The sequence below is a fragment of the Sprattus sprattus genome (genome assembly GCF_963457725.1).
Source record: "Sprattus sprattus genome assembly, chromosome: 20".
In the NCBI taxonomy this organism is placed as follows: domain Eukaryota; kingdom Metazoa; phylum Chordata; class Actinopteri; order Clupeiformes; family Clupeidae; genus Sprattus; species Sprattus sprattus.
Window position 1 is genome coordinate 20,398,017 of NC_137918.1, and position 14,499 is coordinate 20,412,515.

General features: G+C 37.9%; 1 protein-coding gene across 1 annotated transcript; it reads left to right on the top strand.

The window, feature by feature from the left end:
• Positions 1-445: 445 nt before the first annotated feature.
• LOC308381642 (asialoglycoprotein receptor 1-like) lies at positions 446-7,365 on the top strand (the record flags this gene model as incomplete). The annotated part of the gene is made up of 7 exons (XM_080859230.1): positions 446-530; positions 4,783-4,869; positions 5,194-5,289; positions 6,190-6,255; positions 6,561-6,712; positions 6,936-7,045; positions 7,206-7,365. 7 exons carry the CDS (start codon positions 446-448, stop codon positions 7,363-7,365), a joined length of 756 nt encoding a protein of 251 aa, XP_080715356.1.
• Between the last annotated feature and the right edge of the window lie 7,134 nt (positions 7,366-14,499).

A 14,499-nucleotide genomic window follows, 5' to 3' on the forward strand; every position in this document is an offset into this window, starting at 1 on the left:
GAGATGAGCACATCCACGTTCACCATTTGGCATGATACTTCTTTCCATTCTTTCCAGCCTCAGTCATTCAAAGCATCACTGAAGATTTTCAGTCAGTTTTGTGTTTTTCTTTCACTGTATGTTTCTTTCAGAATAAACGAGTTTGTGATTCAAATTAAAGCAATCTACAAAGATAACAGATTTACCACAGATATATTCTTTCTTTTACTAATATTATGTTGTTGACCAAAAATGGATTTAGTTTTAAAAGCTCTTCATTATTCAACAGAGAGACATATTCTTGTGACTACTAAACCATCTGCATCATCAGCAATGTTTCAACATATTTGGTGAGTTCCTGGCAATGAGGAACAGGAAATATGGGATCTCCTTTAAATACAACTGTCATCACTCCTGTCCCTGGGTCTCCCCACTACTCTTCACTGCAAGTCTACACCTTATGATCATGGCAGACCTGCCACCCAAACTTGAAACCACTATACAGTACAGCACCATGGAGGCAGAGGAGGGGCGTTTGCAATGGCGGAAAGGTGAGGTGAGCAACATCTGGTCTGTAGGTGTCATGTTTATCACGTCACTTTACAGTGCACTGCGTTCTACAGATTGTATATATCACTGCTCCATGTGTTTTTGTCATATATCCATGTATTTTGCCACTGTATCCTTGCTTTTTGACTTGTGCTTGGCACGGAATTATCAAAATTGTAAAAAAAAAAAAAAAAAAAAAAAAGAAGACAGACACTATATTGATCCCACAGGGAATTAAGGAGAAATTATTTTTAGAAAATGTAGAACCAATGGTCCACTGGCAAAATGGTAAGTAAACTTTTACCATTTTGGTTCAAAATGGGGGCTGGAAACTGTTATAAAACCAATAATACAGTTGAGGCAAATTCTTATCCAAATTAACACTGTTCCAGGTGTTTAAGGCACAATGTTCTTCTATATTTGACTGCTTCGTGTTAGTCATGAACCACTGCTAACATTTTCTATCTGTTTGTGTATGTCTGTGTTTGCTTCAGGTATTTCAACTTCGAATACTGTGACATCCTGTATAGGAAGGCGCTGGCAACTGTGTACTATCATAAGTGTTACCATAGCGCTGTTTCTGATTCTTGTGATCGTGATGCCTCTCAAGTGTAAGTTATTTTTCATCAACTTATTATTTGCGCAACACATATTCAGTCATAGTATAATATGTGAAATCTCATTGACTATCTTTTCATTAAAATGGGTTCTAAATTGTCCCAATTCTGAGTATCATGACTTTTGTTACCAGAGATATTATGTTGGTGCTTGCCTGTGTTTTTTTCAACAGTTAGCCAACAGGCCAAGATGTTGAAGGCGCTTGAGACAAAAGCAGACAACATGGCTTTGTCTTTGAACTTTCTACCAAACAAACTGCAACAAAAAGGTTTATTTTCCCCATCTTATACATACACAATTGTGTGAAAATAGACAAAAACACAATATTACATTATGTTGCAAATACGTAACTAATTACGTACTCAAATGCATACTGTTAACATATTGATAATTATTATCAGTAGTTAAGGGTGTCTTTCAGATCCAGCACAATCAGATCACTTTTCACAGATTAATATGTTTATAAAGTGATTTACTTTATACTTTTTTACTTACTATTTATCTAAAATCCATGAGTGTCTCTGCAAATGATCTCTAGCGTATATAATGTAGGGCACAATTTTTATATTTGTATTTGTATATTTGTAATGACAGAGAGTTACTTTTTCCGTCAATGCCGAAGTGTCTGCTAAATAAGACGTTGACCTAAACGTGTCTAACGTGTCTAAGTGCTAAATAAGACGTTGACCTAAACGTCTGACCATCTCAGAATATGAAAAGTAGAAACATCATGGGGAGAAAAGCAATTGCAGTAAAACATCATACATGTCGGGATGTTCACTATTTTGCAGCTCCTCTTAGCCAAGGACCTGAACATAAAGCCCTGACTGAGGTGAAAAGTGCGCTGACTAATCTACAGGCCTCCATAACCTCACTCTCATCTGAACAACATAAGACAGGTGAGTGAGTTCACCCACAGATCTCATATTCATCTAAGCGCTGACTGCCAAGAACAAAAGCACTTTACCTTTAAACATCAAGGTACATGAAATATGCTACATGAAATATCAAACGATTCCCAATATCCTTACATATTCATGCATGTAGCTTATTGTTTCAGCTGATCAACAGAATAAAAGATTGACTGAGTTGGGTCATACCGTCACCGATCTTAGCCAATCTGTCAAGGCCTCCTCTTCCAACTCACTGCCTTCCAGTGTAAAAAACTCAGGTTTGTTTCTTTCCTAGTTTTTAACAACCTGTTTTACTAAAGGTACCACAGGTAAAATGATATTTAAAAGTGCTCTTTTACTTATTGTGCAGAAGTATGGAAAAGTAATATATTGCTTTCTGTTTTCAACAGATGAAGAGGACACCAAGATAACTAAACTGGATCACGACATTGTTGATTTATCACATTCTGTTAATGCACTCTCAACTGATTTTCACGAGACAGGTTTGGTTTCACTGAATCTTTCATTTCATGGTATTACTATATTCTTAAGTAGACAGAATTATCTACTTCCCTTCTCAGTAAATATATTCAGTTTGTATGAAGCAGGATTTCAACCATTTGAATTATGTAGGCATACTATAATTACTTAACCATCGCATTAACATTTCACAAACATCCAGTTGGAGGTCAGGGCACCTTCAGTTATTTAACTGTCATTCCAATCAGTCTTTTTTTCCAGTGAGCTGAGAAGTGTATTATAAACAGATAAATCTCGTTTCCTTTAGTAAAGCATCAGGAATCAGCATTGAACGAGCTGAAGATTAAAGAAGACAACATCCAGTCCTCTTTAGATTCCATCCCTTCAAAACTTCAAGAAACAAGTTTGTCTTCCTTTTTCATGAGTCTATACAACACTGACTTTGACTATTAACTGTTAACTTTAACTGATTTGATGAGTACAATAATTACAAAAACCTTGTATGTCCCTCTACCAATGGACTGAACACAACTTGAACAGTTCAAATTCACACAGCTGAAATGAAATGAGTTGAAAGTTTTACATTATATTTCTGTCAGAGAATACATGCAAGAAAAATTCTGTAGCTATGCACAAGAAAAGATGTTAAATTCCTTTTCCTTTTGGCTGGGGACTTCCCACAGTGGTCAATCCTCTCACTACGACATGAGAGCACTCCTCCCCAGCCAACTAACCTGACTAATAAAACAACTATAGATCCTGAGCAGCAGGATACGCACTGCATGTGGTACCCGGGATCCATAAACCCTACTATCTGCTTTGATAATTTTTTTTATTAAATCAATAATAAATACAAATGATTTAGCTTCTCAGCATTTTTTACCAAATTTAAAAATCTACCCTAAATACTGTCAAGTAATATCAAATGTAATAAAGCACTTGTGATATAAGTACTATATGATTTTAGAGTAAAAGAGTCCAAAAGCATACTATAACATTACAAATAGCGTTAAGCCTATATGGCTTAATTTGGGATGCGATTATGAAGGGGTCCTTGGAAAATGTTCTGCCCTTTAAGGGGTCCCTGGCCACATAAAGTTTGAGAACCCCTGCCATAAAGGACCTACTTAACACTACAACATGCGCTGAACACAACAACATAACTGCCCAACCATAGAACCTGAGCAGCAGGATACAACAACAACACTAGGCGACCTTGGGTCTCTTGAAAGGCGCCATATAAATAAAATGTATTATTATTATTATTATTATTACTAACCAATCTTCCTTTGTGGGCATTTTGCTGGGGTTTTAAGCAGGCTGGTATATCTGATATATTCTGCTCTCTGTGTAAACAACAGGAATAGCAGAGAGTAACAGACTGTATAGCTGGCACACATGTAGATCATCAGATCACCCCCCCCCCCCCCCGTGCACATATTTATAGTCTGTGTAATTTTTTTTGCCATATATGGCTGTACATTAGTATTTTTGGCAATGCGACTAGATATGGCTACGGGCCCCCTAGACCCATGGGCCAAGGTGCGATGGCACCTGCTGCACCCCCTATAGTTACGCCCCTGGCAATGAGCAATATGTCCTCCTTGTACACGACCCCATCGGGACTTGTGCAAGCTGTTTTAAAATGAATGTCTACTTGGTTTGGTAGCATGCTGACTAAGGGTCAATTAGAGGTAGGGCAAGAAAATAGAAATGTCTACCCTGTCTCAACAGGCTAAAACTGTTGAAGCTGTTCAGCTGTAGCTCAAACTTTTATTCTTACTATAGGTGAAGTAAAGACCGTACCAAATGAGAGTTCTTGAGCATGTTGTATACTATACCTCTTACTATAGGTGAAGTAAAGACCGCACCAAATGAGAGTTCTTGAGCATGATGTATACTAGTACTTATGTATCTGTTTTTGTGTTCATTTCACTGGCCTCTTCACTTTCAGTTCACTTTCAATCTTTCAAAGACTTATATAGGTATGTCATGGCATGATATTGTCCAGTGATGTACTATTATCGTTCATTATTGTTATGACAGCTCTCTTATAATCATGAATACTAATAAATCCCATAGATTTGGTGGTTTTAACGTTTTCCTGTAGTTCATTTGGGTCATTGGAGGAGTGTTGTTTGCCGAATAGGGCCGCCACAAGCAAAGCCCAGTGAATCTATCTGCTCTATATGAAGAATTACTGTCATGTCAGAAAACAAGTACTGATACCTGTGACTGTATACTGTGACTTTGTGTTTTGTAGTTGAAAAAGAGGGCAGGAAGATGGAACATTCTGTCACCAACCTCACTCTTTCAATGAATGCACTCTCATCCGGCCTTCAGGACACAGGTTTGACTGCATTTACGTACATCTCATAGAGCCAGCTCAACCCTCGTTAAAGAATACAAATGAATCAGAATGGATTCTCTGAGTGTGGCTTATCACACTTGTTTACTATTGCATGTTTAAAAGTAGATCTGCCTAGGCTTCTTTTGATCTGAGGAAGAGTGGGAACAGGAGAAAAAATAGATTTGTCTGAATGTCAGTAATATATTGACTGTCCAACATATCACTGAACACAATATCATTCCAAATATGGCTAACGGATTTAGAGTGTTTAGATACTGTCAAGTACTCTTTTGGTTTTCTTGATGCCATGTCTGTATTCTGCAGTAAGCCAACAGGACACAAAAATTGAAAAGCTGGAAACTGCAATGAACAACATGTCATCCACTTTAGAGGCAGTTGTGTCCAAAATGCAGCAAACTGGTTGGTATCCCCACAAAACACAAATTACAGCTTCTTTACACTTGATGAAAATACTCTAATCTGAGTCAAACTGCACTGTGTAACACTTAGTATAATTATAAAGTACAATGTGAGATGTTTTTTGGTATAATCTGGTTAATTAGTGAAATCTAGAGGTGTTGTTGTGGGCTGATGAATGGATCAAAGAAAAAATAGATGAATGATGAATATCCATCCAAAAAAAGCACATTACCAGGCATTTTAATCTGATCCCTAAGAGCTCTATCAATTTGTCAGGGAAGAACTATTCATGTGGATGTTCAGGTCACTGATTACTTTCAATTGGAAGTTAGCTCATGGCATCACCAATAGATTAGAATAGACTCATCTCTCATCACTGCAAATAGAGGGCGGGGGTTTAATATTTAGCATATTTAGCATATCATTAGCACTGGCCATGCAGCGAGCACACTGAACTTGTGCTAACTGTTGCATAAAGGTGAAATCAAGCTAAAACTACATTTGGATCATCAAATCCAATAAAATCAATTGTTAGTATGGTCAAGGAGCTGTTTTAGATTCGCAGTCATTTTGTTACCTGGTTTTCTGTGGTTGGTCAAAACGAAAGGAGGTTGAGAAATCTGTAAACTAAATCAGACAATATGACTTAAATTCACTGTCACCTAAACTACAGCAACCACTTTGCATTTCCCATTAAGGCCCCATCAAAAAGGCAACTTTTGAATTGCTTCTGTTGGAAATCAATTTGAGTGGTTTAATCTTAAGTCAAATTTGGTGAGCCTCAGAACGTTTAACACAAATATCAACAAATGCACAGTTTGATGAGTTTCTGGCTGTTTGGAAAACATATTCCAAACATAATGCCATAATAACTTCTTGTTGAAATTCTCTTCTCTTAAGATGAAAAACTCACGTCCATGTTGATTGCTCTGTCAACTGAGATTATGAGCATCAAGCGCAGTAAAAGTATACCTACTACACCTGATTCATCAAATAGTTTGAACTGCACAACAATGTTTTCAATGGGAGACTTTCCTGATTTTATACCTTTCAAAAAATCTGATTGGACTTAAACTGCAACTGACCTGTTCCATACCAGTCTATGGGCACATGCCAAGCACAATGCCTCCCACTGATTGTGTTTACGGGTTAACAAGTCTATTATATTACCTTCATGCAGCAAGCAGGCATCACAGATTTTAAATTTCATTAAATTTGTCCAATAATACAAGCCGGTTTCAATCCTCAATCATTCCTCCCCCTTTCTGTAGATAATACTACGTATCGCTGTCAGGACAACTGGAGTCTTCACGCGTCCAACTGCTACCTACTCTCTTCAAACAAGCTACAATGGCATGAAGCCAGAGACTACTGCAAAACGCAAGGAGCCTCACTGCTAATGCTAAACAACGCAAAAGAATGGGTATGCATTTCTACAGATCTCTGACATTCCACTTGACTTCAATAATAGTCACTCAAATCTAATATGCATGATGTCCTCAAACACTCCGAAAAACGTACAACTTGTGCAAAGGTTCCGGGTTCAGCCAAGTCAATGAACACTATAATTTTTTTTTTTGTAGCAGTACTGTAACATTAGCATTAGCATCTCCCCCTCCAGCCATTCTTGTTCTTCTCCCTTTTAGGACTTCATTAACGAAATCAGTGTGTCTGAATTCTACTGGGTCGGCCTCACGGATGAAATCACTGGGAAGTGGGCGTGGGTGGACGGCACTCCTTACGTGATGGACAAAAGGTGAGATGTGCGCCGCTCAAGTGGTTTATGGTCGACGTTACACTAAGGCCTCACAACACTCCCAGAACCATCCATCCATCTGACCAGAGTGAGTGTTCTACAAAGGTGGTACTTCCCATACCTGATACACATTCATGGATCTCTTAACGTTTGGTTGCAGTCAATGGATGGTCGGCCAGCCTGATGACTGGACAGAACATGGACTGGGGGGAGGAGAGGACTGCGGGGTGCTGTGTCAGAGGGGCAAGTTGATGCTCAATGATGCTCACTGTAGCCGATGGTACAAGTACATCTGTGAACGAGCAGCAACTGCTGACTGAACTTACAGCACATCAGAGCAACCTGTAGTGTATAGTCTCGGTTTGTCTACTGTTGCGGATTTCTGAGTCCCATCAATATTGTCCTAATTGTTTTAATACAGCCATATTTTGCTTGTCACTGCAGCTGTCCCAACCACATGGGCTTTTTAAAAAAAGATGCCACTCTCACTTTTGAATGTTTGCTACCTGTCTGAACCTATTAAAGAAGTAATTTGCACCACAGTTTTTTCCCCCCTTTTTTAAAAATATTTGGCAAAAACCTTCAAGAACTCCCCTAAGAAGGCAGTGAGCGCGCCAGTGGGGAAACAAGCATCTCCACAAGCACCAATTTCAATTGAACAATGTCAAAAAACAGTAACCCAATAAAGAAAGGATAACTATTTCTTCAAAATCCTTCAATTGTACATACTGTATTTGTAATATATTTACTAGCCATCTCTGCTCTACCAATAACAATTCAATTTGTATTAATCTTTTACCTATGGTAAAATTTTTGGCAAAAATGGAAAGGGGTTACTTTTTCACAGGGACATGTGATGTAATGGTACAGTTGCTCGAAAAATATCTAGTTAAAAATGAATGATGTGTACATAAAGCTAGCGAACGGACTGTTCAAAAGGAGACAAGAAAATAAAAACAAGCCATTTTAAAAGAATGTTCCGGGGGTCGCCCCGGATCATTCTGAGGGGGAAAAGGCAGTGATGAATTAGACTGTTTTGAGACGTCTACAGACTGGCATCTTTAAATTATATTATTTGTTTATTTGTTTATTTGTTTATTTATTTGGATCCCCATTAGCTTCCACAGAATGGTCGCTAGTCTCCCTGGGGTCCGTCGTGAATATACATGGATATAAAACACAGTGATACATAGAAAAATACATCAAATTGTAGCATTCACGTGTCACCTGCCTCCTCCTCCATATTGGTTGGGTGGATTTGAGCTTTCTAATTGGGGAGGGGGCAGACAACACATTCTAACCTAGACTTCACTGGTCCACATAAAACTTGTAGCCCCTCATGGCTGATATGGAAAAGTAGGTTTCTGTTCCTACGTTATCGTGTCCCTTTGGGTTTTGTGCATATAGCTCAAAACTGTGGACTCAAAAGGGAATATGGCAGGTTTCTTCTCTTGGAAGTGCATTAACCTTAGCCTGGTGACACCAGCCTACGTATTTCCGCCTGAATTGATTTCAAGCTCATACTCAAAAAAAAGACGGAATGAAATGGAGTCACAGGCTGGTAATGGCCAGGCTACATTAACCTCGCTCACTAGGTGAACCACCGCGTGAATACTGTTTGAAAAAGAAACCAAGCACTTCACTAGCTAACATATTGTGATGTAATGGTTCAAACTAAATTTGGTATGCTCTTACCAACATGGCTACATCTCTTGAAGTTCCATTTGACTTACTCTACAAACTGGTCACCAACAGCTAATGAAAATGTTGCAGTCAATACATGACTAAGATGTATAAGTTCAAACTTCATGAAAACGGCTTGGACACCAATGATCGCTGCTTGCTGCTGTAGTTTAACTTATTATTATGAGGGTGTATACCTTGGTTCTGTTATAAATGTCGATACTCTACTACTTTATGTTACTGGCGCTATTTATTTATAAATAAAAATGAATAGAATTAAATAACAATGTGATTACTTTATTGGACACTTGAGGGCACTATAGCTAGAAATCACAGCTATCACATACACAGGGTGAAGAGGGAGATTTCAGTATGCTTGAGTTGTATTGTTTGTGTGAAATTTATCATATTGAATTGTTAGTGCCTTTTGCCTTCTCTGTGCATGTTCATTTATTTACTTATGATCTGTTTTATATCTGAATATAGCTGATGGGAGATTAATCACTGTAGTATTCAATCACCTTCAATGGAGGATTTCACTGTCTGGTGAACAACTGATAATTTAATTAAACAAAAACTTTTTTATTGTATTGGTTTGGTTACCACAACAGCAATATCATGACATGCATTGTTTTGAAGTCCAAACACATTCTACTGGAAACATAATTTAAAAGTTTGTGTCATTCTTCCTGTTGGTTTGCATTTAGAAGACAGCCTCAAGGTCTATTGGAACATTTTGTGGTCAAAATGATTTGATAGTTGACCTAGTTTACTTATCACAGGCAAAAGATTAGTCAGAATATGTTAGGAACTTCTCCATACAAACACAAGCAAGCAAACTTGGACATAGTTTCACATCATTCACTCCTCATGCTGTAAAAGTTCACTTTGTGGACAGGATACTATTGAGGCTGATACAAGTGCCAAATGATTTTACTTGAAATTGAGCTAAATGGAATTACGTTTCCAGATTTACAATCAAATGGCTTTGCTTTTCCATTTTAACTCAATTAATAAGACTCAATGCGATCATTTTGTCCTTTTGCACATGGCAGTTTCCTCATTTTGTGTAAGTATAAGAGAGGCTGTATAAATCCACACAGAGCAAATATAAATGTGTTAATGATGTCCACTACGCAAATCCAGTCATCGTCAGAAAAACTGCCACAGAGACCCATAACAGTCACAAAGATGTGGTCACAAAAAGTAATAACCAGAATGACAGTGATGGTTTTGAAAGCACTTTTCTTCATGACGTTCATTCTGTCCCTCTGTCCTTCCCCTTCTCCAGGGCTGGGACGCTTCAGAGCCCATAGAACAGACAGACTACAGAATACATCAAAGGACAGCAACATGACAAAAAGAATAGCAAACTCAAATATCAGGAAGCCAGGTGTAGAAATCCCTGCTGCCAAAGTAAACCCCACTGTCACCATCCAAACCATGGCAGTGCAAGCTCTCTTGTTTCTCGGGGTCTTGTACTTCAGGTAGACTAAAGGATGCACCACTGCCAGGTAACGCTCCATGCAGATGAGACTTTGGAACAGTGGACGGGCAGAAAAGATGAATGCGTAGGAGGGCATCACCACATAAAGAAGGCAATGGTTACGCGTAACCAGATAAGCACTATTCCCAACAACGATAGTTAAAGAAAAGAACAGCTCACACAGGGCCAGGATTAAAGCGTAGAACTTTGAAATGATTGCATGTTGTGTCACTATCAGCCAGATAAAATACACCTGAAGGGGAGAGCCCAGTAAGAAATACATGCTCTCTCCTACAAGGTAGAATCTCACATGATCTACTTTCGCACAGCGGTACAACTTTTCAAAATCTGATTCCGGGGAGCTCATGTTGAGGAAACACATCTTCTGTGCAGTACCAGGGCAGCACCTATGAAAAGAAGGCAAAAGGTGAAAGATGAAGCCATCTGCCCTAAACATGCCAGGCCCCATCATACATGAATACAACATCCTAATGCTGTCTAAGAGCCTGTTGAAGTATCTCTTGATCCATGGACAAATTAAGTAGACCTACAGCAGACCTTTGTGTGCAAAACTATTAATAAAATACCACCACACAGTATGTCGTCAGATCACTGTTGTAACTTTTTTTTTGACAAATGTCATTTTGCTTTTATTAAATGCACTTAGAAGCTTTCATCGTGTACTTTCTTGAGATCTAACAACTGACAGTGTTTTGCCATGTTTAGTGCTTTCGGTTCTGTGTGAAACACATAATATTTGTTATGAATAATCAAATAAAAATAAATTAATCAGCAATAACACCTTTCATGGTGTACAAAACAATCCTCTATCATAGCATCAAACTAAAACCTGATCATCTGTAAATATGTTTTGGCAACAATATGTTGTGCATAATAAATCATGCAGTACGTACCCTCTTCAGATTCACTTTGTGATTGCCGTGTGAAAGGTTTCGTGTGGAGTGATGCACTTAGTCATAGTCTAGGCTTTATACGTAACTCACTGCACTTTGAGTGTATGCGACTACGAGGGAGGCCATCTGTTTGACTGTCCCAATAAACATTTGAAATTCAAATCAAGGACAGATAATGTATTTTGCAAGCATTGAGGGAAACTGGGTTGACCATCTACTACATCAGCTACTACACAAATTATTAGCACAGTGAAATAATTGAAAATCTGGATTAAAGATTATAATTAATAATGACTGACAATAATCATCTTCATGTGTATTTGTTGCTTCTTAATGAAACTTAAGTATACGATATCGTCGACCACAATCTGTGAAAAAAGATGTGTTCTTTTCGATAAACATCGTGGTGTGCTGCAGTGGCCATCGCTTTGCAATAGATTGTCTAATATTCGTTCTTATGTATATGTAAGTTATAATGGTGGAGAAAAGTAGCCACACTTTAGAATGATGGCAGAGAGAGGAAGGAGAAGTTGTAGGCCTACGCCATGGAATGAGAGGTCCGTGGCAGCCTACGCCTATACAGCATAACAAAGGGATTTACAACAAACCAATACACAGAAAATTGACTAAATCATGCGTTCACCCAAACGTTTTTTTTTCTTCTGCTAATTATGTCATGAATGTTCACAATTGCCAAGTACTGTGTGAGTGCTCTGTCTCTTTGCTGAATTAAAGGACGTAAATACGTCACTTGGATAACCACAGAGGCCTTCTCCATGCAAAATCTAATGCAAATCTCTTGTGTTTGTGTTGTTGTAATATCCCACTGCTAAACAGCTGGCAGCATATGGAAAACACATCAGTCATGGAGGGAAACTCATCGTCTCCCTTTTGCTTACATGCCAAGCTCTGACATTTGAGATGAAGACCTTGGTTACTTGAATGCAGGTGTTCATAGATGAAAAATTGAGAATATAAGAGAGACAGAGAGGGATTTGTTTCCAAACTAATTTTGGAAAGCTTTAGGTCTAAATGTTTTAATTATTTATTTGTAACCATTAATGGACAAATAAACTGTGCAAATTTGGAAATGTTAGTGTATTCCATCTTTTGTATAACTCAGTAAGTGATACCATGCTGTTCGTTTGTGTATGCAGTGATAACCTGTCACAGCATGATTGGTATTCATCCTTGAAATTGAACGTGTGCAGTGTGTGTGTGTGTGTGTGTGTGTGTGTGTGTGTGTGTGTGTGTGTGTGTGTGTGCAATGTGTCTGAAAGAAATTGATTTTGTTATTGTTGCTGCTGCTGTTTCTGGTACTAAAATGCTATGTGTCTTTTGTAAGGTCTTGGATAGAGAATATCTAACACTGTTATTGAGATAGAATTTAGCAGAACTGGGGCAAGATTTGTCTTCTCATTTCAGTTGTCTTTTTAACTTATCTGATTATTACCTCTGCTATGGAGGTTATGTGTTCATTACTGATTGTTGGTTGGATGATTAGTTTTTCTAATGTTTTGAGATGCACCTGTATATTCTTCCTATGTTGCTGTATAGGAAGGGCGACAAAATGATGTGTGTTAACACACTGTTATAACGTATATTATATGAAAATTAACATACTTTTTTCATACAAGGTTGTGGAGATCCTCACACCTGAACTCATCCACCTCTAATTTGATGAACTGCTCTACTTCATTTACAAATGCTATTAGTCACTACTGCCTTTCAACACACACACAGGCAGTTGAGATTATCTGCACATCTGTCAACCTGATCACTTTAAGACCTCATAAAGGAAATTGACAAAATATCTGCTTATTTCAAGGTATCGTATACATGCATGTGTACTTATATGTGTATTTACATTTTTGTATGTTTATGCACAAGAGCACATGGATGTAAATAAAAACAGATGGACGCATATATAAGGGGTATTAGAGCAATATTTCTCTTTTTGACAGAAAAGTAGGTGGTATCGCAAGGAAGATGTGTACAGATTGTTATTTTCCACACAATGTCAATTCTGATTTGCTTATAGATATACTCTGCCAACTGACACCAGAACAGTGGAGAAGGGAGATGAACACATCATTTGCAACAAATGAAACTGACATGATGGCAACACTTTATACTTTTAATACTGCCCATGCCATCAACTTCCTTTTGAGCTTACCAGTCAATTGTTGTGTCGTGTGGCTAATTGTAAATGTAGCAGGAAGTAGAGTTGCCGTAGAACTCTTTTCTCTCTGTATTTCTTTAAAATTATATCATCTACAGCCTGTTTTCGCCTATGTCCATGGTTCTAATGGAACCTCCAACCAGTATGAATCATATTCCCCTCATGTTTTAGATTTTTGCACATTTCTTTCTGGGTTCATAGGAACCCTCTGTTTTTGTGCTGTATATGTGTGGAACGTTACCATACATTTGTCCAGTATGGATTGCAAATGTCTGTTCATCTACGATTTTTAAAGTAAAAATCACACAGAGAAATGCTGATTGTACAGTGTGGTCTAGACGAATTGTATTTTATCCAAACAGGTTAAAAATACTGTTCGGATAGTATTAGTTCAAAGGTCAAGATAGGCTACTTCATCTGTGTTTTTTTTGTTGTGTTTTTTTACAACTACGCAATTGCTGGTTAAGGTTTATTTCTATGATTGGCATGTGTTCTTGTAAACTTTTTGTAGGGATTGATATGATATTACAATATTATGGAGGTAACATACTGACTGTAATACAATATTATAGAGTGAACTAGGCTGACTATTTCTACAATGACTGTACATTTTTATTTACATGTTTGGTCTAAGTTTATTCATCTAGGGCTAATTACATGGAGTGTAGACATTTGGAGGCCGTTTATGAATACCAAGAAGAGTGAAGAATAACTTAATAAATGTACTTTGGGTATTTGTTAGGTTTCTGTTGGTTCTAGAGTGTTTCAATATGATATCAATTAGTGCAATTGTTTTCTGGTTTGTATTAAAGATTATGGTGTAGATATTTTTATATTTTATGACTATCCACATATATGTGATTTTACCAATCAAATAAACTGCAATGTTTTTTGTGTGTGTTGACCACCTTCTTAAAGAGTCCCTCTTTTGCGCAGTAACTCGGTTTCTCTCGCACAATAGCCAAACGAATCTTTTTCCCGCAGTATGGGTCTCTCTTGCACACTTAGCGGAAATTCCAACCTCTTTCGCGCAGTTTCTTTTACTCGCTCTTTCTTGCGTGTGCATCCCCGTTTCCTCTTGCAATTTTTGCTCGGCTTTTGTCCGATCAGGACCATCACATCGAGCCTAAAAGCTTTGAGGACCCAAAGGGAGGTCAGAAGCTAGGGGGCGATCGCGCTTTTGTATGTG